The 23,332-nt window shown below is 43.7% G+C and overlaps 1 protein-coding gene across 4 annotated transcripts; it reads left to right on the top strand.

Moving 5' to 3' along the window:
- The first annotated feature begins 506 nt into the window (after positions 1-506).
- fam118b (family with sequence similarity 118 member B) lies at positions 507-23,297 on the top strand. 4 transcript variants are annotated; one of them, XM_056283344.1, is made up of 8 exons: positions 507-1,144; positions 1,950-2,036; positions 2,311-2,563; positions 10,795-11,022; positions 19,800-19,928; positions 21,133-21,430; positions 21,942-22,007; positions 22,275-23,297. In XM_056283344.1, exons 2-8 carry the CDS (start codon positions 1,954-1,956, stop codon positions 22,283-22,285), a joined length of 1,068 nt encoding a protein of 355 aa, XP_056139319.1. In that variant the 5' UTR covers positions 507-1,144; positions 1,950-1,953; the 3' UTR covers positions 22,286-23,297. The 4 variants fall into 4 exon arrangements, with proteins under 4 accessions (XP_056139319.1, XP_056139317.1, XP_056139316.1 ...); XM_056283342.1 differs by having other exon boundaries at positions 2,254-2,563; XM_056283341.1 differs by having other exon boundaries at positions 1,947-2,036; positions 2,254-2,563.
- The last annotated feature ends 35 nt before the right edge of the window (positions 23,298-23,332 follow it).

The raw sequence follows: 23,332 nt of genomic DNA, 5'->3' as shown, positions 1-23,332 counted from the left end.
GTTTGTCAAGTGGTCTAAACCTTCTGGCGCAGATTATGCAACCTGCATCCATGGTACCCAGTGGCTCTCCTTTTCCTGAATACTGTTGCATTAGAGCTTTATGTGGCATGCCAGCGTCTCCAACTGGGCTGCCGTTTGCGTAATGCAACAGATGCAGCTGCGCCTGTTTATGATGAGCAACAAAATTTCCGGTCACTTGTCCGAGGCGGCGGACTATAAAGCACGACACGGGAACGGAGCACAAAATCGACCCTCGGTACTTGACCCTAAACCATCTGAGACATTAGCCGTATTTACATAGTCTTAAAAGTATTGAAAGCATCGGGCGATAAAATAAATCCTATGCACTACGAAAAACTCACGGAAACGGAGTGCCTATATCTGAAATCGTAAGTAACACGTTTGTGACTTAGGTTCATCATGAGACCATTTAAGCAGTTAATGGGCAGAGTCCTCTGACGGAACCTGTTGGCATTACTGTGGTCTCCTTGGTGAGGCTTCAAGCCTGATGAGCTGTGCGTCGTTTCACGTCGGGGCCAAAACTTCAAGCTGGGGCAGAGCCCAACTTGTGCCCTGCCAAAGCTCCTGTAATGTCTCTGGCATTATCTCAGTCACAATGAACCGGCTTTGTATTAGTACGACTGGGCGTCCATCATTACCACAGGCGCTGATTTGATCCGCTCCCCGGCGTCTATTAGTCACACACGCGCAGTTTCCAGAGCAGCAGGAAATCTGATGAGAGGTGGCCGCCTTGTTTACACAGAGGGAATCAGCTGGGAATGTCATTTTGCTGGATCTGTTCACAATAAGCTAGCTACCGCAACGCTGTCGCTTTCCTGCCGTCGACATGTCGACCACAAGCTAAGCGAAGCAGACGAGAAGTAACGGCGCTTGATAGCGTCAATAGTTTCAGTTAACTCCGTCCGTCGTTTGGGATGCAGAAGCTAACCAGCATTACTCGACGCTAACGTTACACTTCAAGCTAATTCGATTTTTTTCTTTTGAAGTTTTCTCCGTGAGTTTTAGTTCAGTTAGCCGGTTAGCAGCTCTAGTTAGCTTGACATTCATTGAGATTGGACTCGTTTCCTCGCCGAGGTGGAGGACGTCGTGCCCGAAGAGAAGCACTTATTGGAAGTTTACCGGGGTAAGTACACTAACGCTGACGCGGGGTTTAAATAATTCATTTAGCGTTAATTTATCAGCCTAGCGTCAAGCTGGTTAAACTTTAAGCTAGTTTTATAAACTATTCTGTCAAGTGTTTACACGCACTTGTCTGAAAACTTCACACGTGTGCGTTCTCATTGTGCTTATTTTTGTGCAGCATACCGACGTTAGTAGCTAAAGCAAGCTAGACGTGTCTATGCCCTGTTAACGAAAGAAACAAGTAGCGCACAACTTAATTAAACTCAGTTGACAAAGCCTTATGCAGTTCATATTTCCAGATGTCTAACGCTAGGTAGGGTGCGCAATGGTCGTATCTAAGCTTGTTTATCTGCATTGTGCACTTTAACGGCAAATTATTTTTAAATAAGGCCATCATGTGGTATGTCCCCCCAGGTAAGGCGTGTTGTCAGGGAGCAAGTTAATATTCAGATTATTTCCTACTTGGGGAAATGGTGTTGACAGCACCAGAGAGCCACGTGGAATCATTCCCTTTTGAGTCCTGTTGTCCCTTTGTCACCATGGATAAGCCAGATAAAGGACTGAATTTCAGCCTGTTTGAAGGGATGCAAATGCGATCGGGCTACTGACTCAAATGCACAAACTGCATTTGAGTCACTTACAATTGTCCATTACTTACCTAAACAGCTTGGCTGTATTTGTTTTTCCAATTCTTAATAATCTTTTTGATAATTGTTGGATTCCTTATTTCTAATTATAACCAACTATAAACTGGTGTCAAGCCTTTGACTAATAGCATGTGGTTTATTACGCCTTTGTCACAGCAGCTGAATGGCCTCTGTTGTAGCAGTGAAAACTGAGAAGCGACCTGCAGCAGATTCTCAGGATGTGGACTCTAATGCAAAGAAGCCCAGGTAAGACCAGGTGCTGCTTCGGGGCTAGTTATGACCTCGGCTTATGTCTCCATCGGTCACATTTTTTAATGAGACTGATGTAAAATCTTTGTTTCCTTGAGTTTCTACATCTTTCTGGTCCTAAATTATCAACGACCAAATTTAAAGTGGGTATGAATTTTCACACTGCATGCTAGTGTGCTTGAAAATGCTTTGTTTAACCTTCATGCTGTCGAAGGATTTGGGAAGCACCATCAGTGGAACCATCATCACTCAATCTCTGCCTGCCCCAAAGGAAACTGCTGCCCAGCCTGAAGACTAAGCGGGCCCCAGAGCTGGTCTTGGTGATCGGCACAGGGGTGAGCTCTGCAGTTGCCCCCCAGGTTCCTGCTCTTCGCTCCTGGAAGGGTCTTATTCAGGCTTTGCTTGATGCAGCCAATGACTTTGACCTTCTAGAGGAAGAGGAAAGCCGGCGATTCCAGAAGCACCTGCAGGATGATAAAAACCTGGTGCATGTGGCCCATGACCTCATCCAGAAACTCTCCCCAGTAAGACTTCCTTCCTTCCTTTTTCCCTTCATCACCCCTTCATGCTCACATCATGCATTTGCCTAGGATATTTTGTTCCAAGTCTCATGGGATGAGGGACATGTGAGCTCTTGACTCATTACAATAGATAGTAATCTTAACAGACTATCTGACATAGGATTTAAGGCATTTAATGGACACCATGGTCCAAGTAACTGCGAACCATGGAAATATAAGTGAGTATTCCAAGGTTAAGCATTAGTGCCATGCGGTGTGTTGTGCACCTGACCTAGCTTACAATGTGAAGTGGTTCTCTGAGCTGGCTGGGATGCTTAAGCTTTCATCTACAAATGGCATTATTTGGTTAGGCAGCAACATGTTTTAGGATTCTCCCTATTCTGTGTTTCTGTTGAACAGAGTTTGCTTATATGAAATGCAGTTAATACGATCAAACATTGAAATGCGATGCACATACATGATTGTTTTCCAACATATGCATGCACACATTTGATGATGCAACAAGTAAAAGCAAAACCTGCTCACACTTTTTTTTAACTTTGATTTTTTACACATTGAAATTTTTACAAACATTGTTGCTTTTCTGAAATGCAACTCTGTTTTCATTCCATTTGGAAATCCAATCCGAATTTCTGTATGAACTGTATGTAACTATTGCATTTATCTCCTCTGGTGTTGTAAATGTGACCCCAATTGAATGCAAAGCACGTCAGTGTTTTTCTCAGTCTCATACCTGAATTCAGTGTAATCAACTGTCCCATCACAGCCCAGGAGTGGAAAGAGAATAGAACAAATGGTGGCTTTCACATGATGTGAGCCTTCGTACTTCTATGACTCCAATAGATGACACCTGAAATATTTTTGCGATCTTGTGTACATGCATTTCCTAGCTTTAGGAGACTAATTATGGCTGTGATTCGGAAGGGTATTTTTGGACAGCCTATGCCTTGGCTAGCTGGCACTTAAATCTTCTTGAATGGATCTCAAGGCCCTTTTAGAAGTTGTACTTAATTCCTCTCATGTGACAGCCACCACTTGACCCATTCTCTCCAACCAACATGCCACTTTAAAAAACACATCATTATCACTTCATTGGTCTTGACTTGTTGAATCAGCAAATGTATCTTCTGCCAAATAATTTTTTCCAAGTTGTGATTTTTCTGGTTCACCTGCCCATTCAAGTGTATCAAGTTACCTTAGTTGGATGATCCTTGATGATACCACTAACGAACTCACCCCTGGGCTGTGATTGGACAATTGATTACATTGAATTTAGGCACTGCTACTGCCCAGTCTTTTAACAAATGCAATACTCGACCTGGAAACACTGAGTGAAATCCATTGACATGCCTTGCATTCAAATGTGTCAGCTTTTATAGCACTAGAAGAGATTAAAGCAATAGCTACATAGATTTCACCAAAAGATTTGGATTAGTTTTCAAAGTGGCAGGAAAAACGTATGTCATTTAGGAAAGACAACATTGCCACATTTGCATTTCAGTGTGTAAAATTTCGAAGTAAAACAATCAAGTCTGTGTTTTCCTTTTACTCGTGGCATCATAAATGCGAGCATATGTTGTTAAAATCTTGAGTGGGCATTGTATTTCAGCGTGTTTGATTGTGTCAGTTGCATTTTGTATTGGCAAGAATTACATTTGGTATGTTTCAGTGAAGTGACACTACCGAAAGCTGGCGGCACGTGAAATTTCTTTACAGTCAGTCTGTAATTCACCATGTAACAGACATTTGATGTCAAAAATAGCACCTTTTCCTGAAGTTCCTTGGGAAAACCTTGTTTGAAAAGGCTGTTATGGAACTAAAGCTACCTCGGCCTCAAATAGAAAGCAGTTGAAGCAATCCCTCCCATATCACACACAAGAAAACATTTCCAGTTTTCCTATAGCAAGTCAAACAAACAGTTTTGGAAAAGAACCAGAAATATATAAAATTATAGCATTTTTTTCATTTGCATATAACTTAGCCCACCATAACAGGCTTGCCTGAAACCAGACAGGCAAATGTGAGCCCCAGTGCAGTTTGTCTCCTGTTAGTCATGTCTCATCGCACCTTTAACATTGCTAACACGTGTATTGTTTCAGCTGCCTGCGTGTTGTCAGAAAGGGAACAAACGGTGCTTTTATTGCTTTATCCACTGATTTGTATCAATCTACAGTTGTGCAGATGACCCCAACTTTCTTTTGGCTAAAGTCAAGCTTCAATGTGCTATTACACGTTGAATAATGTGGACCGTTAGGAATCAACCAGCTAATGTTTCTATATTCAGAATGAATATCACAACACCTTAGCAGGCTACATACTTCACAAGAGAAAACAAGGGCATCAGGAGGCTTTTCATTCACATACTCATTGGCACTTTTTTTTTTCTGCTCTCGCATAACACATGTTCACATTAGACCTTAATGTTGATTTTACTGTAGCCTGTCCCCAGACAAGGAGTTATTTGAAGTATAAACTCGGGACGTATCAATGCTGGTATCAGGCCATTACCAGGCTAAAATGGACTATCAGAAATGTTACCCAAGAATAAATCTGATACCAAAAGCCATGACTAACATGTCATAAAATAAACACAAAATGGTCTGATTTGCTGCTGTTTTTGGCAAATAGAAGCCTCTATTTGTTTAATGGTACGGGAAAAGCTGTAGCAGTAGTTTGCCCAGTGGATCGGATACTCGGTATTGGCCGATACTTGAAGATTTGTAGTCGGAATCAGCATGAGCACTGATAAAGTGACAATGGTTCATCCCTAACATAAACCATGGATTTTTTTTTTTTAACCTGAACTCCTCACAAGCATAGGAACCCACCTCTCTAGACTGAATTGATAACTCTTACAAGATGTGAGAAGCTGGCCAAATTCCACTGTCTCAAACCAGTAATCTTATTAACCTAAATCAAATATTTTATTACAATGCTAGTTGTGAGGATCAAATAAGAAATGCAGCTTTTGTTAATTATTTTCTTCAGATACAACATGGCCTGGTCATAAAATATCCCAACATAGCTGAGGTTTATAGGGAGTTGGAGATGACCTCAGATTGGTTATTTCCAATGTAGGCTGTGGGGGTTTAACACAGTTGTATGAATAGGTATCAAAGTGTATCAAGTATGTAAATAACCTAGGGATTAAGATAGTCTGTTGGTCATGAGTAATGAGCATAATCTAGAGCAGCGGTAGCTAACCATGTGCCACGGAGAACCATGTGTATGCAGGATTTCATTCCAACCCGACTCCACACCAGGTGATTTCACTGATACATTCTTCTTCTTTGGTTGAAGTGTTGCTAAATTGGTGAAATCACCTGGTGTGGAGTCCAGCTGGAATGAAAACCTGCATACACATGGCTCTCCATGGCACATGGCTAGCCACCCCTGATCTTGAGGTTAACCTCAAATAGTGATGTCCTTAATCCTCTCTTGTGTTTCACCTCAGCAATAAGAAACTAGGCTAAATGCAACTTTGTTGACTCGTTCATTTGCTAAGATTGGGTGAAATGAAAATATTTTTACAGGAGGTCATGAAGTCCACATGATTTCAGCCTGGCTCTCTGTGTGGACTTTAAAGACCCACTGTGGTCAAATACTGCTCCAACACAATAAAACATGCTTTCTTAGGTCTGCAGTTACTTTATGTAATGGTTTTAGTCCAAAATTGCATAGTTGCTGTTTTATTCAAATATTGGTCATGGAACACAGCGGTGTGTGTGTGTGTGTGTGTGTGTGTGTGTGTGTGTGTGTGTGTGTGTGTGTGTGTGTGAGTCACACTCTAGTCAGATGGTTGGATGGAGTGCCTGCTTGCCTGTTTGTGTGTTTATCTATGCGTTACAGTTTTTGCGCTAACAATTACAGATATCTAATTTTGAGAATAAGAATTACAGAGGAAATCATGGATCTGCCATAATATGCTTGAAAGCTTGAACACCATATGCCTCAAATGCACACATACAGGTTGATCACACTGTGATTGTGTTTTTTCTTAATACCAACCATGATTGGACAAATCATTGAGGGTAATCTGTGTGCTAATCAATAACATATTTACTCCTTGCTTGTGTGAAAACAAACACTATGAACAATTATTTGATTCAACTGAGTAGCATATGAGTTGTGGTTGGTTTGGATATTAAAAAAAATAAAATAAATACCGGACATTAGGGCTGCACGATATTAGGAAAACATGAGATAACGTTGTTGAATATTGTGATGGCGATGTGACCCACGATAAACAAATATTGAAGTATACAGTTTTAATGTCTTTCTGCTTTACGTTTACTGCTAACATAGACCCCAGACAATGAACAGCCTATGCACACTGAATAATTATTTTTTTTTAAATGCATTATTTCCATTTCAGCAATGTGGTTTTATTGAAAAAAAGGCACCTGACTACAGCCGCTATATTGACAATGAACAAATACCACCAACTTCGTTGCATGGCAATACAGTTTCTTCATTACTTTAACTGAACATCTAGGCCCATTTAAAGTAGCTACTAGGAGTTTATATTATAAATGATTACGTAACAGTCTCAATTTAAAACTGATATCTTGCCAGTTTTGCAGAGTGGGTAACTGCTAGAATTTTATTTTTTACATTATATTTTGTTGTGACTTGAGGCGGAATCAGCCAAGTGATACTACCATCTTTTTCCAGAAGGGGGCACCAACGTCAACACAAACTCCTAGTAGTATCTTTAAATAAATGCATGGCACGTGCATATACCATTTATTGCAGAGTTCAAGCAGTCTTTTGCAATACATATATCGCACATTTTGATATTGCGATGAAGGTAAATTTTTGCTACATTGTGCAGCCCTACCGGACATTAAGGCATCTAGTTGACTTTTCCAGCCGGACCTTAAGAAATAAATTGAAAACCTGGCGGTTTAGTGGCAAACCAATGCCTCAGGGATGTGTAGTGTTTGCCTGCCGAGCAGTGAATTAAAGTTTACGTTTCTTCCCAAAGGATGTTTAGATTCATTTATATTCATTATATGTGTACGATGAACATAAGTGAACATACTCTCTGATGTAAACACTCCAAGACACAAAACGCACAACTGATGCATGATGGGAACATTTACAGAGGGGGGCTTCAGTACAACCAACCACTGGATAGACCCTTTAAGCTCAGCAGCTAGCAGCATGAGTTGAGGCGTAGTTAATAAAGGATAGGGCAGCACGGTGGTGCAGTGGTTAGCGCAGTTGCCTAACGGCAAGAAGGTCCTGGGTTCAAACCCATGGGTAGTCCAACCTTGGGGGTCAACCTCTGTGTGGAGTTTGCATGTTCTCTCCGTGTCTGCATGGGTTTCCGTTCAAACCCATGGGTAGTCCAACCTTGGGGGTCAACCTCTGTGTGGAGTTTGCATGTTCTCCCCGTGTCTGCATGGGTTTCCTCTGGGTGCTCCAGTTTCCTCCCACAGTCCAAAGACATGTAGGTCAGGTGAATCAGCTGTACTAAATTGTCCCTAGGTTTGAATGTGTCAGCCCTGTGATGGCCTGGCGGCCTGTCCAGGGTGTCTCCCTGCCTGCTGCCCAATGACTGCTGGGATAGGCTCCAGCATCCCACGACCCTGAGTAGGATAAGTGGCTTAGATAATGGATGGATAATAAAGGATTCTTGGGACCAGTGTCCATATTAGTATTTTAAGACATATGACGATATTTGCCTTCTCTTGTTGTTTTTAAAAAGATTTTGTTTGAAATAATTTGTTCTACTCAAGGTCTAATGTCAATGTTTCAGTAGTGTTAGATCTGTTTTAAGTCTAGAAACTGCTGATAACTTAAGGACAGTGGGACAGCTGTTGGGTAGTAATTGTGTTCCCCGCATTTACAGACGCTTGAAATATCAACATCCATGTGCCCAAGTGGATATGTTTGTCAAACAATCTCTGGTGATTGCAGTACAAAGCAGTAGAAACCAGAGTAGTGTCTCAGCAGCACCACATTAGGTTATTGCGTAAGTCTTTTGAGATCGTCAAAGGACGGGCCGAACAGGATAGGTTCGGTAGACATTGGCTGTTGTTAATGAGCTCCTTCCTGTGGAAAAGACTCGTACTGTTTAGCTCATTAGAGTTGTAATCTCTAGAGTCTAGCCGAACATTTCCCTGGGTTAAGCTCACCTCGGTCACCACAATCCTGCACTGACCTCTGCTATTCATAGTGATCTGTCTTCTCGTCTCCTCTCTTCCTCTCATTTTCAGCTGCCTCTGTCACATAGGTATGGACCGAACCTGGACTCAGTGTAAAGTGATGAAATGAGATTTAGCCCACATAGACACAGCCCAAAATGTTATAGCAGCCACTCGGATGGCCTGCATTCAGACCCTAATATTCACCATGGCCAGTAGGCTCACCCTGCAGGTTAACTGATGAGCCCTCTTCTAAGGATAGTGGATTAGATAAGTGATTGTAAAACCTGTATAATATATAAACAATGCAATACATAAGGTATAAACAGCGGTCTTGTACTTAATAATAATAATAATAATGATACATTTTGTATGTGGGCACCTTTCAGAGCACTCAAGGGCACCTTGCAGAATACAGTTGAAAAAAAAAACAAGCAGCACTGTATCAGACAGCATAAAATCAAAACAAAGCAGGGTAGACAATAAAAAGTTAACACAACAGATAAGTATAAAATCATCATCAGCATAAAACTCAATGAAGCATGGATCAGACTTAATATGCCAGTTTGAAAAGGTACGTTTTGAGATGGGATTTGAAGGTTGAAAGAGAGTCAATGTTTTGCATGTCTTGTGGGAGAAAGTTCCATAGGTGGGGGACAGAAAAACTGAAGGCTCTAGACCCTATGATAGTCAAGCAGGCCAATCGTGTAGTAAGTTGGAGAGCAGAAGAGGATCTGAAAGTGCGGGAGGGAGTGTGGATATGAAGAAGTTCAGAAAAATATGAAGGAGCTAGGTTATTAAGGGCCTTAAAGGTGAGAAGCAGGATCTTGAACATATTTTAACATATTTTGTGCATTTTTTCCTATAGAATATTATTGTTTTCAACATTGAATATTTAATGTACACTTGAATAACAGGCACTGTATTGGCTGCAGTGGATCTTGCTACCTGTTGTCTGCAATTTTCTTGTTAACCCGACTGTTCATTATTGGAGATCAAGAGTGCAATTACCAACCACCTTTTCCCCTCCTGTCTGAAATAAGGAGTTACCTTACCTAGATAAAGCCCATTGAAGTTTGACTCAGCTCCCGACAATAGCCTGCAACTACACCTACACGCTTAGTTTGTCAGAATAAGAGCTCTGATTGAGTCACATGACTTCCCACTCAGTGTTTCATCTGTACTCTTCTCAGCATTGGGCTTGTACTTTTTTTTTTTTTTTGACCGTTAACAGTTAAAATATTTTCCTATTGGTACCTAATTACGCTAATTATTATGCAGAATTGCAAACACCATGATTACATCTCAGATGTTATCAAGGGGAAGTAGGGTGAAATTACCGTCATTTCATTTCCCATTCTCCTGACCCCTTGCTGTGACTCAGACTGGAGTCTATTAACAGTCCTCTTCTAAGACACTTGGTTCACATGGACCCAGTCACATGGTATGATTAGTAAAAAGATCTTCTCAAATTAGTTCAATCCCATTAAAAGACTCCTAGTTTGTGGCCCTATCATTGTGTATCTGTCATCAAGGTGGCGGCCACTTAAGGATGGCGGATCTACTGAAGACAAACACACTTGTTTATTCCTATCCCAGAATGCATTCTCTGAACCTGTTGAACAAACTCTGAGGCTAATCATATTGCTTTTATGCTTATGTTCCGACAACATAACATTTTACTGTTTTAGTAAATTTTGAAAACGGTATTTGTGTAATTCCATTTGATGACTGAAGTTTACATTATCTATGTAACCTTATACTGAGTAGCCCAAATGTTGCCACCTCTGAGCACTGTAGACACAGCTCAAATATATTTTTTTCTTTTTTTTCCTGAATATGATTGAACCTTCACGACAATTTTAAATTCTTCATGGCCAGTTGCAGCAGATTTTTAGAAACCTTGCAAATTATTTTCTAGTGTGAGAGGGCATTGGTTAAGGTTATTGAACTGTAGTTATCTGCAAATCTTTTGCCTCTTGGCAGTCCTCTTGCACTTGCTACAATGCTGTCTTTTTTTTTTGGTATAGCTATTTTACAGTCTACATGTATTATAAGTTTGTGTGCTGTTTTGTTTTGTAGAGAACGGGCAATGTGCGGTCCACCTTCTTCAAAGACTGCCTGTATGAGGTGTTTGACAACTTGGAGTGTAAGATGGAGCACGCAGGGAAACACCTACTGCGCTCGGTGCTGCAGCTAATGGAAAGTGGTGCACTGGTCCTCACTACTAATTTTGACAACCTCCTGGAGATCTATGCTGCTCACCAGGGCACCAAGCTGGAGTCTCTGGACCTCACAGATGAAAAGAAAGTAAGGAACACTAGTAACATATTTACTAACTTCTGAGGTTGATTAGTCTGTCCTGCAGCAGTAGAACTTGTCAGTTTTTTCAAGAGTGAAAAGGTCAGCCCTGAGGCAAAGTGTTGGGTGTTTAGGCAGCCTAGTCTTTGTCAGAGAAGTTCATATGTTTCAGAGCAAAAAAAACCTCCTTTGACCTGAAAGAGCCTTTTGTCTCTGACAAGTGGAGTGAGTTTGCTAAGGTCAAAGTTCTAGCCATCACTCAACTGTGATTGGACAATGTTTACTTTTGCTTGGAAGGTAGTTCAGTACAAGAAGCGCGTATTTTCCCTTATGGGCGGTGTATGACTCGATACTTGTATGACGCGATGTATGACTCGAAAGTCGATACTTGTACTTCACAAGTATGACTCTCTTCCTCTGATAATGAATCCTTTCAGCTTCTCTGCGCAACCTCAATAGCATAATCACAAATACCAATTTCTGGTTTATTTTACATTTCTGAATATATATATATATATTGTCGGCCCTGTGTGATGGTCTGGTGGCCTGCCCAGGGTGTCTCCCTGCCTGCTGCCCAATGACTGCTGGGATAGGCTCCAGCATCCCCGAGACCAGGATAAGCAGTTCATATAATGGAATGGATGGCTCCTTATTTGTTGAGCACTTTGCCTACCATTGAGTTTTTCTTTTAACAAAGTTATATACATTGTATGTACAAAAGTATTAGGACACACCTCTTAATCACTGAATTCAGGTGTTTCATTCAGACCCACAGGTGTATAAAATCAAGCAGCAAGCCGTGTAGTCTACATTTAAAAACATTTGTGAAAGAATGGGTCGTTCTGAAGAACTCAGTGAATTCAAGAATGGTACTGTCATAGGAGGCCACCTTTGAAATAAGTCAGTTCGTGAAATTTCTTCCCTGCTAGATATTCCAAGTTCAATTGTAAGTGGTATTATTGAAAAGTGGAAACGTTTAGGAACAACAGCAACTCAGCCACAAAGGAGCAGACCACGTAAAGTCACACAGCGGGGTCAACGAGTGCTGAGGCGCATAGTGTGTAAAAGTCGCCAACGCTCTGTTGACTCAATAACTGCATAGTTCCAAACTTCCTCTGGCATTAACATCAGCACAAAAAATGTGTGCCGGGAGTTGCATTGAATGGGTTTCCATGGCCGAGCAGCTGCATGCAAGCCTTACGTCACCAAGCACAATGCCAAGCGTCAGATGGAGTGGTGTGAAGCACGCTGCCACTGGACTCTGGAGCAGTGGAAATTTGTTCTGTGGGGTGACGAATCATGCTTCTGTCTGGCAGTCTAATGGACGAGTCTGGGTTTGGCAGGTTCCAGGAGAACATTACCTGCCTGACTGCATTGTGCCAACTGAAAAGTTTGGTGGAGGAGGGATAATGGTATGGGGTTGTTTTTCAGCAGTTGGGCTAGGCCCCGTAGTTCCAGTAAAGGGAACTCTTAATGCTTCAGCATACCAAGACATTTTAGACAATTCTATGCTTCTAACTTTGTGGGAAAAACTTGGGGAGGGCCAATTTCTGTTCCAGCATGACTGTGCCCCAATGCACAAAGCAAGGTCCATTTAAGACATGGTTGGGTGAGTTTGGTGTGGAAGAACTTGACTGGCCCGCACAGAGCCCAGACCTCAACCCCATCGAACACCTTTCGGATGAATTAGAATGGAGATTGGAAGCCAGGTCTTCTCGTCCGACATCAGTGCCTGACCTCACAAACGCTCTGCTGGATGAATGGGCAAAAATTGCAACAGACATACTCTAAAATATTGTGGAAAACCTTCCCAGAAGAGTGGAAGCTGTTATAGCTGTAAAGGAGGGACCAACTCCATATTAATGCCTTTGGATTTAGAATGGGATGTCATAAAAGCTCCTGTAGGTGTAATGGCCACGTGTCCCAATACTTTTGTACATAGAGTGTGTGTGTGTGTGTGTTTAATAATAATAAATAAATAAATCTTATATAGCATTTTTCTAACACTCAAAGTCGCTTTACGATAAACGGGGTGAAACAAGACAACAGATAAACATAGCACAAACATACAGGGGTGGATGGGAAGGGGGGGCTACAAGAGGGAGAAGCGGCAGCCACACACGACGCCAGCAATACTCTCCGACTTAAACACATACAAAAGGGCAAGAAAAACAAAAAACAACAACACTGTAGGCGTTGATTTTCTGTAGGGGTTCACTCCCGTAGCCTATTCCTCTCCCGAGGTATCCACTGCGCAGTGGCACTATTTAATCTAAAGCTGGGGGCTGGTTCGTAGGCATCAGAGAATATCCACACACCGGTGGGTCTGCGTACCGCACGTCTAGGGGCCAGACCTCCTCTGAGTCTCTTGTAGTTCAGCCAGGGTCCAATGTGTACCCAGTCACCGTGTGTCGCCACAAGGAGGCACTACATAGGGCTTGCTGTTGGAGAGGCTATGTACTGGCAGGGAGAGACTTGCGTGCTCGGCTCTCCTGTTCGCATTTCTGCTAGCCAGCGGTGAAGGTTGAGAGTGACACGTGACAGGCACAGAACACTACACCAACACACTAGACGCTTCACAACAACCCGACTTCTTACACAAGATGTCAGACACATATATCTATGTGTGCCGGACATTCATATATGTGTGTCTGATATCTTGTGTCAGAGACACACACACATATATACACACACACACACACACACACATATATATATATATATATATATATATATATATATATATATATATATATATATGGAGGATGAAAGAAAGGGGACGAGACCACTTCTGCCTTTGACCACACAGCCATGGGATCATTTATTTCCTCTAACAAACTCTTAAGTCAGCAGTTCATTGTGCTAAAAACCTCAGCCTCGTGTCTACCCACAATACCCCTTGCTAACCCCCGCCCACTGTCTTAAAGCTTAAAGGGACCCTCTCTGGCCCACATGGTGAATAACAAACCTATAAGTAGATCACTACACACGCCCCCCCCCAGAATTCACCATGACAAAAAGGAAGAAAAAAAATCAATGTGGTGGGGGATGAATAATACAGCAAAAACGGATCCTCTTGACAGGTGTAGGGGCAGTAGGGGCGTCCACGCCGAGGGGGCTGGGCCAGTTGAACCGGCCTGTCCAAGTCCAGGTGAGCTGGCTTGAGGCGGTCCACCGAAACCCACTCCTGCTTACCACCGACATCCACAACAAAGTTCTTAGCCCCCGCCACCAGGACACGGAAGGGGCCATCATTGAACGATGAAACCGCTCACATAGACCGTTGCCCTGCAGGTTGTACGCCGTAGTGCGGTGCAGCTTCACCCCTAGGCTTTCAGCCACTGCAGTTACAGAGCTCGGATGTGAACTGCGGGCCCGGTCAGAAGTGAGGTCCGATGGCGTGCCAAACCGGGCTACCCAAGACCCGATGAACGCCCGGGCCACCTCAGCAGACGTGTTGGTCTGGCCACCTAGTGGTCCTGCCCACCATGGTAAGGAGATGAGTGAAACCACGGGAGGAGGGAAGAGGTCCTAATAGGTCAACATTGACATGGTCGAAATGCCTCCCAGGCACTGGCAACAGTGCCAGGGGGGCCTTGGTGTGGCGATGAGCCTTGGAGCGCTGACGCGCCACGCAGGTGCATGCCCAGTCCTTGATGTCCTTCCTGAAGCCATGCCACACGAACTTGGCCCCCACCAACCTCGTTGAAGCCTTCACGCCTGGGTGTGAAAGGCCATGGATGGCGTCGAAAACCTGTCGCCGCCAGCCCGTGGACACCACGGGCCAGGGCTGACCCGTGGAGATGTCACAGAGAAGCGTGGCCCCGGCGTCATCGAACACCACATCCTTCAACTGCAGCCCGGTGTCAGCAATCCGGTAGGCCTGCACTTCTGTGTCTGCAGCCTGGTCTGCAGCCATGGCTGCATAGTTGAGTCCCAAGTGGACGGCCCCCAACATTGCCCGGGAGAGGCAGTCAGCGACGAAATTGTCCTTGCCGGTGACGTCCCGGATGTTAGTGGTGAAATCCGAGATGTAAGAGAGCTGGCGCTGCTGGCACGCAGACCACGGCTCAGTGGCTTTGGCCATGGCGAATGTCAGCGGCTTGTGGTCCACAACCACAGAGAACCGGTGGCCTTCCAGCAGGAACCGGAAGCGGCGGATGGCGAGAAAAAGGCCAAGAAGCTCCCAGTCAAAGGTACTGTATTACCTCTCACTGCTGCGCAGCTGGCGGCTGAAAAAAGCAAGTGGCTGCCAGGCTCCGCTCACCCACTGCTCATACACTGCCCCCACAGCGTAATCTGAGACATCCGTGGTGAGTGCTACTGGGGCAGTTGGTGATGGGTGCGCCAACAAGGTGGCGTCAGCCAGTGCAGTCTTAGCATCCTCAAACGCCCGGTTTCTCTCTTCTGACCAGTCCACTGGGCCCTTGGGGTCCTTACCCTTCAGAGTCTCATACAGGGGGCGCATGAGATGAGCTGCCCAGGGAATGAACCGGTTGAAAAAGTTCACCATGCCCGGGAACTCCTGCAGGGACTTCACCGTGTTCGGGCATGGGAACCTGGCGACGGCGTCCACCTTGTCTGGGAGGAGGGTTGCTCCATCCTTTGTAACCCGGTGCCCGAGGAAATCAATGGTTGGCATGCTCAACTGGCACTTTGCCAGGTTGATGATAAGCCCATGCTGGCTTAGCTGTTCGAACAGCTGCCGGAGGTGGACCAGGTGCCCGCTGCGGACGTACTGGCCACAAGAATGTCGTTGAGGTAAACAAACAGGAACGGCGTATCTTGCAGCACAAAGTCCATGAGCAGCTGAAAGGTCTGTGCAGACCCCTTGAGCCCAAATGGCATCCTCAGGAACTCGAACAGGCCGAACGGCGTGACTACTGCCATCTTCGGGACATCCTGCGGGCAGACCAGCACCTGGTGATATCCACACACGAGGTCCACCTTAGAGAAGATGACTGCCCCCTCCAAGTGCATGGAGAAGTCCGGATGTGTGGGACGGGGTAGCAGTCTGGCATCATGGCGTTGTTGAGGCGGCAGTAATCAAAACACGGTATATGCCAGCCACCGTTAGCCTTCGTGACCATATTCAGGGGGGAGGCCCATGGGCTGTCGGAGCGGCGCATGATGCTGAGGCGCTCCATGTTGGCAAACTCCTCCTTGGTGATGGCAAGCTTGGCTGGGTCGAGGTGCCGTGCACGGGCATAGACTGGGGGGCCCGTGGTGGTGACGTAGTGTTCCATTCCATGCTTGGTGACTGCTGATGAGAAGATGGGCGTTGTGAGGTCTGGAAACTCAGCGAGGAGATGGTGAAATTCATCCCCGGTGGTAATCCTGTTGGACAAGCCAATAGGACCCACCTCCCACAGCGTACATGGGTAGGAGCAGAAGGAGACCGCATCAATCAAATGGCAGTTTTAACATCTACCAACAGTCCATAAGCATGCAGGAAATCCGCACCCAGGAGGGCAATGGACACCTTTGCCATTACGAAGTCTCAGCCGAACCGCCGACCTCCAAAAACCACCTCCACATACCTCATGCCATAGGTGCGTACGGAGGTGCCGTTAGCAGCATCCATAGGGGGGCCGAATCCGCCGGCCATCGCGTCCACTGATGTCACAGGCAGGATGCTCCGCTGCGCACCCACATCAACTAGCAACCGCCGGCCGGAAATGGTGTCCTGAATTAACAGAATCCTGCCTTCCTGGCCAACGCTCAGGGCTACTACTCAGCACCGGCCCTGACTTTCCCCGCCCTGCTGAAAGTGCATGGTGCAAGGTATTGCTTGGCTGTGGTTCCAAACCTAGCATGGTAGAAGCACAGTCCCCCTGAGTCCTGCTGCCGACAAGAAACTGCTGCCGCGGCGACGCCCGCAGCCTCAACTGGCGGTGGTGGAAGAGCGTGGGTAGGCAGCAGAACGGCCGCACCCTGCTGTCGGCTGGCGAGAAAAATCCTGTCAGCCTCCACGGCCAACTTCCAAAAGTTGCTGGTGCTGGACAACTTGGAGCTGGCCAAGGCAGCACGTACGTGCGAGGGGAGCTGACGGAGGAACAGCTGGCCGAAAAGGAAGGCGGGGTCACACGAACCCAGCATACTCAGCATCTTGTCCATTAACTCTGATGGCTTGCCGTCTCTCAAGCCTTGCAGCAAAAACAACCAGTCCGCCCGCTCCACCTCTGCTGGCTCAAAAGCCTGCACCAAGTGTGTCTTAATCGTGCCGTATTTATCCACGGGCGGCGGGGCTTGCAGCAGGCCCAATATCCGTGACGCCGTCGTTGTTCTGAGTGCTGCCATGACGTAGTAGTACTTGGTCTCATCCATGGTGATGTTTCTAATCGCGAACTGGGCTTTGATGTGAGCGAACCATGCTGCCACAGCCATTTCCCAGAAGTCGGGCAGTTTGAGTGAGACGGCGTGAGGCACTGCAGCTGCACTGGTACCTTTGTTCTCCATGGCTCACGTCAGGGTCACCAATGTGGAGGATGAAAGAAAGGAGACGAGACCACTTCTCCTTTTGACCAAAAAGCCGTGGGGTCATTTATTTCCTCCAACAAACTCTAAATCGGTAGTTCATTGTGCTAAAAAACTCAGCCTCGCGTCTACCCACAATACCCCTTGCTAACCCCCGCCCACTGTCTTAAAGGGGCCGTCTCTGGCCCGCATGGTGAATATCTAACCTGCAAGTAGGTCACTACAATATAATATAAAATCAGGGCTGTTGATTGATTAAAAAAAAAAAAAAAAAACTAATCACACAATTTGCTATGATTAATCGCAGTTAATCACTTTTTTCTCGAGACTGAAGCTTGTAATAATTGATATTTAAATGTAAAATGGAATTAATGTAGAAAAAGCGCAAAGGAAGTGTATTTAAATTAAAATACTATTGTTTAATAGCATCTTTTTAACTTTGAATACAGATTCTCTCCTGTAAACTACAGATTTCCAATAAAATCATCAAGGCTATCAAAATCGACTGCCAGTTGAAAGCATATTTCTTATATGCACTACCAGAAATAATAACAAAACCCAGGCCTATATGTTAAAGGGCCAGTTGAATTTCAAAACCATCAAGCCATTAAAATTGGATATCAGCTTAGAAGGCAATGATTTCTGTTATGCCCTAATATAAATGATAGTTAACAACAAAATATGTTCCATGTTCAAGTGCAAGTTGAATTTAAAGTGTCATGAATTCATAATGTTCATTACTTGTTAATTACATACTCATTACAGAAGAGCATATACATCCCAATGGCACACCATAGTAGAATATTCTCCATGAGGGCTGGGAACAAATAAAGCCTACTGCTATGAGAAACAGGTACTGTAAAGGCCCTTTTCAGTCACAAAACAACAGTGGCACTGCTGCGCTTTGAAACCCATTATTTCCAGGGCTTGTACCGCACCACAGTGGCTTCAAGCAACGGCGTCAAAGCAAAGCATGGGTGCAGCACGCCGCTCGGCGAGCTCAGCATGCAATGACAAATACCCACACGGCCAATAGAAACGAGGCAGCCAGCCAGTCATGGAAGGCAAAATGGAGGAAAAGATAATGGAAAATAAATAATAAAATACAAAAATGAAAAGAATTAAGATAATGACAAACTTGTCCTGCTAGATGTCTATTTTGCTCTGTCCTCCGTGACTTCCCCGAACACCTGGTCAGATGTGCGCTGAACCTAGCGGTATGCAGCGCAAATCATGTTGCAACTTACAGGACTTGAAGGATCTGCTGCTAATGTTTTGGGGCTACATACAACAGGACACCTTGAGGGATCTTGTAGAGTCCATGCCTCAGCAGGTTGGCTCTGTTTTGGCAGCATGCAGAGGACAAACAGCATATTAGGCCAATGGTTGTAATGTTTTGGCTTATCAGTGTATATCTTGTGCGTGTGCACACACACACACACACACACACACACACACACACACACACACACAGATATAAAATCCAGTGATTCAAGTAAATTCTTTGAGACAGTACAAGCCTGTCATGAAACAGGCTTGTACTGTCTCATAAAGAATTTACTTGAATCACTGGTATATATATGTAATATATAGAGCGTTTTTTTCCCGAAACTGTCAATGGTGTTGTGAGTGTTCAACTAATGAGGAGCGGAATATCAACATATATGTTGATATTCCATATATGTTGAGATATATATATATATGGGTGTGTGTGTGTGTGTGTGTGTATATATATATATGTATATGTAAGAAAAAACTTTTAAAACATAACAGTACAAGCTTGTTTCGTGCGTCACGTACTCATCAGCTGCTAATGATGAGTGCGTTGTGCACTCATCATTAGCAGCTGATGACATTCCACTCAACAAATGAGTGGAATATCTATATTGATATTCCACTCCTCATTTGTTGAGCACTTTTATCAAAACCATTGATGGTTTCCGAAAAGAAACGCTATCAACAGTTACAGGAAAAAAAGTTTTAATACATTGCGTACAGACCTGTTTCGTGTGTGTATATATATGTGTATATATATATATATATATACACACACACAAACACACATACTGTAACATATAAATTTTTAGTTTTCTCCCAGGGGCCTGTCACTGCCTCTCAATCTTGGTATTTATGCGTTGTTTCCATCAGGGGTAATATCCTCTCACTGCTGTTCGAAGTGATTTTTAAACTGCGCCCAGTCAGAACAGGAATGAGTGCATTGGACTGTTAAGGTATGTGTGTGTGTGTGTGTGTGCGTGCGTGCGTGCATGCGTGCGTGCGTGCGCGCGCGCGCTTGCGTACTTATCCAGGTGTTGGAGTGGGCTCAGGAGAAGCGGAGGTTAAGTGTCCTGCACATCCATGGTGTTTACACTAACCCCAGTGGCATTGTACTGCACCCTGCTGGCTACCAGAATGTACTGAGGAATACCGAGGTCATGGTGAGTTCAAGAAAATGATCAATGTTTGTTTATAATGTTATTGATAACATGTTATATCATTTATCTGCAGTCGACTCGACCACTGTAACGGTGTATTTACAGGTCTTTCTAAAAAATTGTTTAAGCAGCTGATTCAGAACGCTGCTGCTCAAGTCCTTACTAAGACCAAAAAAGTGGGATCACATCACTCCAGTTCCGAGGTTGCTACACTGGCTTCCTGTCCGTCAAATATTTTAAAACTCTGCTCTTGGTTTATATAGCACTGAATGGTTTAGGGCCAACATACATTTCTGATCTTCTGCTACACTATGAACCATCCAGACCTCTCAGATCGGCTGGGACAGTTCTTTCTGTCTCCAAAGACATGGAGAGGCAGCTTTCAGTTTTTATGCACCACATATCTGGAACAAACTCTCTGAAAACTGCAAGTCTGCTCTGTTCTTTCAAATCAAGGCTGAAGACTTTCCTGTTTGCCGCTGCCTTTTATTGAATAAAATTCAGAGCTTTTGATTATTATCTAACACTGCACTAACTTTTACTTTTTGTTTTGAAATTTCTTTTTTATTGCCTTATGTTGCTTTTCTTAATGCCTTTGGTTTTTGCAAAGCACTTTGAATTGCCTTGATGCTAAAATGTGCTTTACAAATAAATTTGCCTTGCCTTGATGAAGAATTTAAAATAATTTTTCTGTTGCAATCAATTTAATTAGTCTCAGCAAGAGTGTTTGTTAAATACCTAAAATGTAACTGGATTTTATTCGATAGACAAGACTAAATGTGTCCCTGTTTAAAAAATATGAAGAATTTAGTTACAGCTTGGAGATGTGGCTACTTAGTTGCCCTCTCCATCTGACCCTAGTGCAGCTATAAGGCTAGCACCAGTCAAACATTCATTTAATAATGTATTTCCTCACAATTGTACAGATATTTCTTTCCAAAGGCATATATATACTTTAGGTTTTTGGCACTCAGGCATTAATTGTTTTTAACATTAGAACTCCAAAGTTGTATACTTATTTATTGGGCTGCTCTTTGTTTTATATTACTTTTTAAAATTTACATTAACTTTTATCTTGTATTATGGTTAAAGCTTACAATAAGCAATGCACCAAGTCGTATTCCTGCTAATGTGAAAACTTACTTGGCAATAAAAGCATTCTGATTCTGGTTCTTTAGTGTAATAGATCTTCTACTGCTTTCAATAGCGTGAGATCCAGAAGCTGTATGAGACCAAATCGTTTGTGTTCCTGGGCTGCGGTCGCACTGTGGACGACACCACCTTCCAGGCTCTGTTTCTAGAGGCGGTCAAACACAAGTCAGACCTGGAGCACTTCATGCTGGTACGCCGCGAGGATGTGGGCGAGTTTAAAAAGCTGCGCGACAACATGCTGGACAAGGGCATCAAGGTCATCTCCTATGGAGATGAGTACGGCGACCTGCCCGAGTACTTCGAGAGACTGGCCAATGAAATCTGCAACCGTGATGTATCTACCAATGGCTGGGGTAAGGAGGATTAAAGCCTCTTACAAACAGTTTCACTGTGCAGAGGAGAGGCATGTTGTGTATGACTCATTTCATTCCAGTATTTCATTGCCAATTTTATTGATCATACCTTGTTGCCTCTGGAGTTGTGATTTTAACATTTGTCAGTTTCTGTTCACTGACATTGACAAAATACCATAGCCAATGCTGCTGCATTATGATGAGCGAGCAGACCTCGTCATGGTTGTCTTTGCAAATATTTCTGAGCATTTTCTTTGCTGTGTGGATGAGTCCAGTATGACAAATTGGACAAAACAAGTCATGCCACAGCATTACACCTTTTTAAATTTGATCTGGTATGCTTCATCAGGATTTGCAGTTTAACTCTCAATATAATTTCCCTGGCTCCTGATGAAGGAAACTTACCTCTTTGGTATTCCTAGTTGGTTAAACTAAGAATTATTTGCAAATATTTGTTTACCCTAGTCTGTGAGTCGGCTGCATTTAAGAGGGTTGTTTTTATTCCCCACAGGGTCACCTTCACAAAATGGTGAGGAACAGCAGAATGGCTTTAACACACAGAAAAGCCTCCTGCAAGGTTAGGACCAAAATGCTTTTTGGTGTCAGGCAGCATCATTCTGCAAGAGGCATTTCCAGGATTTCACAATAAATAAAGCCCTAGCCTCTTCCCTGCATGCTTGTATAGATTGAAAATAAGTCTCGTGTCACAGACCTATTGGTATCCCTTTAGAAGCCTATAAGTCACATAACAGTATTGCATGCAAGGCAGCCAGTGGTAAAGTTTCAGCTGATGCTCCTTGTTTTCTACCTGTTCACACATCCCTTCCATCTCTTTTTGCCCTAGATCATTCTTGACAGGCTCAAAGTCGGGATCAATATCAGTCATTTTCCTCTACAGCTCCTTTTTAAATGGGTCAATCTACTCCCTCCCAGTACTTCCCAGGTCTCATTTCACTCAAGGGACTTGTGAACCCAGGATCATATGGGGCCAGAGGAGAGACTCATAGGCTCTTGTCCATCACTTCACAAATGTCTGGGTTAGTTTTATCTTGGTTCTTGTTTAAAAGGGAAGAGGTCTGTGAATGGAATAGTCAACACCACCTCCCATCTTGAAAAGTCCTGGTGAACTTGCTGTATGGAAATGTTTCTTACACCCCAAATTTCTGGATTACTGATATTTCAGATGGGGATGTAAAAATTAACAGGATGTTTGTATAAGGGGCTGAACAGAGGGAAAATGTGGAATTATAATTTCTTGCCATCATTGGATAAAAAGGATTCCCACGCTGGATTGGATTGAAGTTCATTGACAGAACTTAAGAACTAATGCTCCGCATTGATTGGTCTTTTGGTTTTGACCTGTAACATGCATTGGAGAACGAGTGTACCTCAACAGACCTACAACTTGACCTATGAACCTCTATTCCAGACATTCGGTTGGTGTGAACTATGATGCACACCATGTGTACTAAACTGAAAATTAGTCTGTATTTTTATGTAGAATGTATAAAATGCTTCTCTGATGCTTAACTTAAAACCAGGAAACTTATTTGCACACCGCCGTTTGTGGTGGGGGTACTGATGCTTGTTGCAGGCATGGATGGTAACACGGTTATGCAAACATACTAATGCCTGATATGTTGTCCTTAAATCTCAACTTCAGCGGAGCAGAATTCCACAGATGACAGGCACCCTGCCAGTAGCAATCACTTTGCCACTCCCACACTAAGACAAATATAAAAGTTGTATACTGTTCTTTGTAAGCCTTTTTTGTATTTTTAATATCTGCGTGTGTCTTGTGACATCTTTGTTTTAAGTATTTATACGTGCTATTTTAAAAATAAAGCCTTTGGTATCCCCATATGTCCTGTAACATTGCAGTCTTGGGCTGAAATCTCATTG

Source organism: Lampris incognitus, chromosome 7, assembly GCF_029633865.1.
Source record: "Lampris incognitus isolate fLamInc1 chromosome 7, fLamInc1.hap2, whole genome shotgun sequence".
Taxonomy (NCBI): Eukaryota; Metazoa; Chordata; class Actinopteri; order Lampriformes; family Lampridae; genus Lampris; species Lampris incognitus.
The sequence above is the reverse complement of the archived record's forward strand: the minus strand, read 5'-3'. Positions and strand labels throughout refer to the sequence as shown.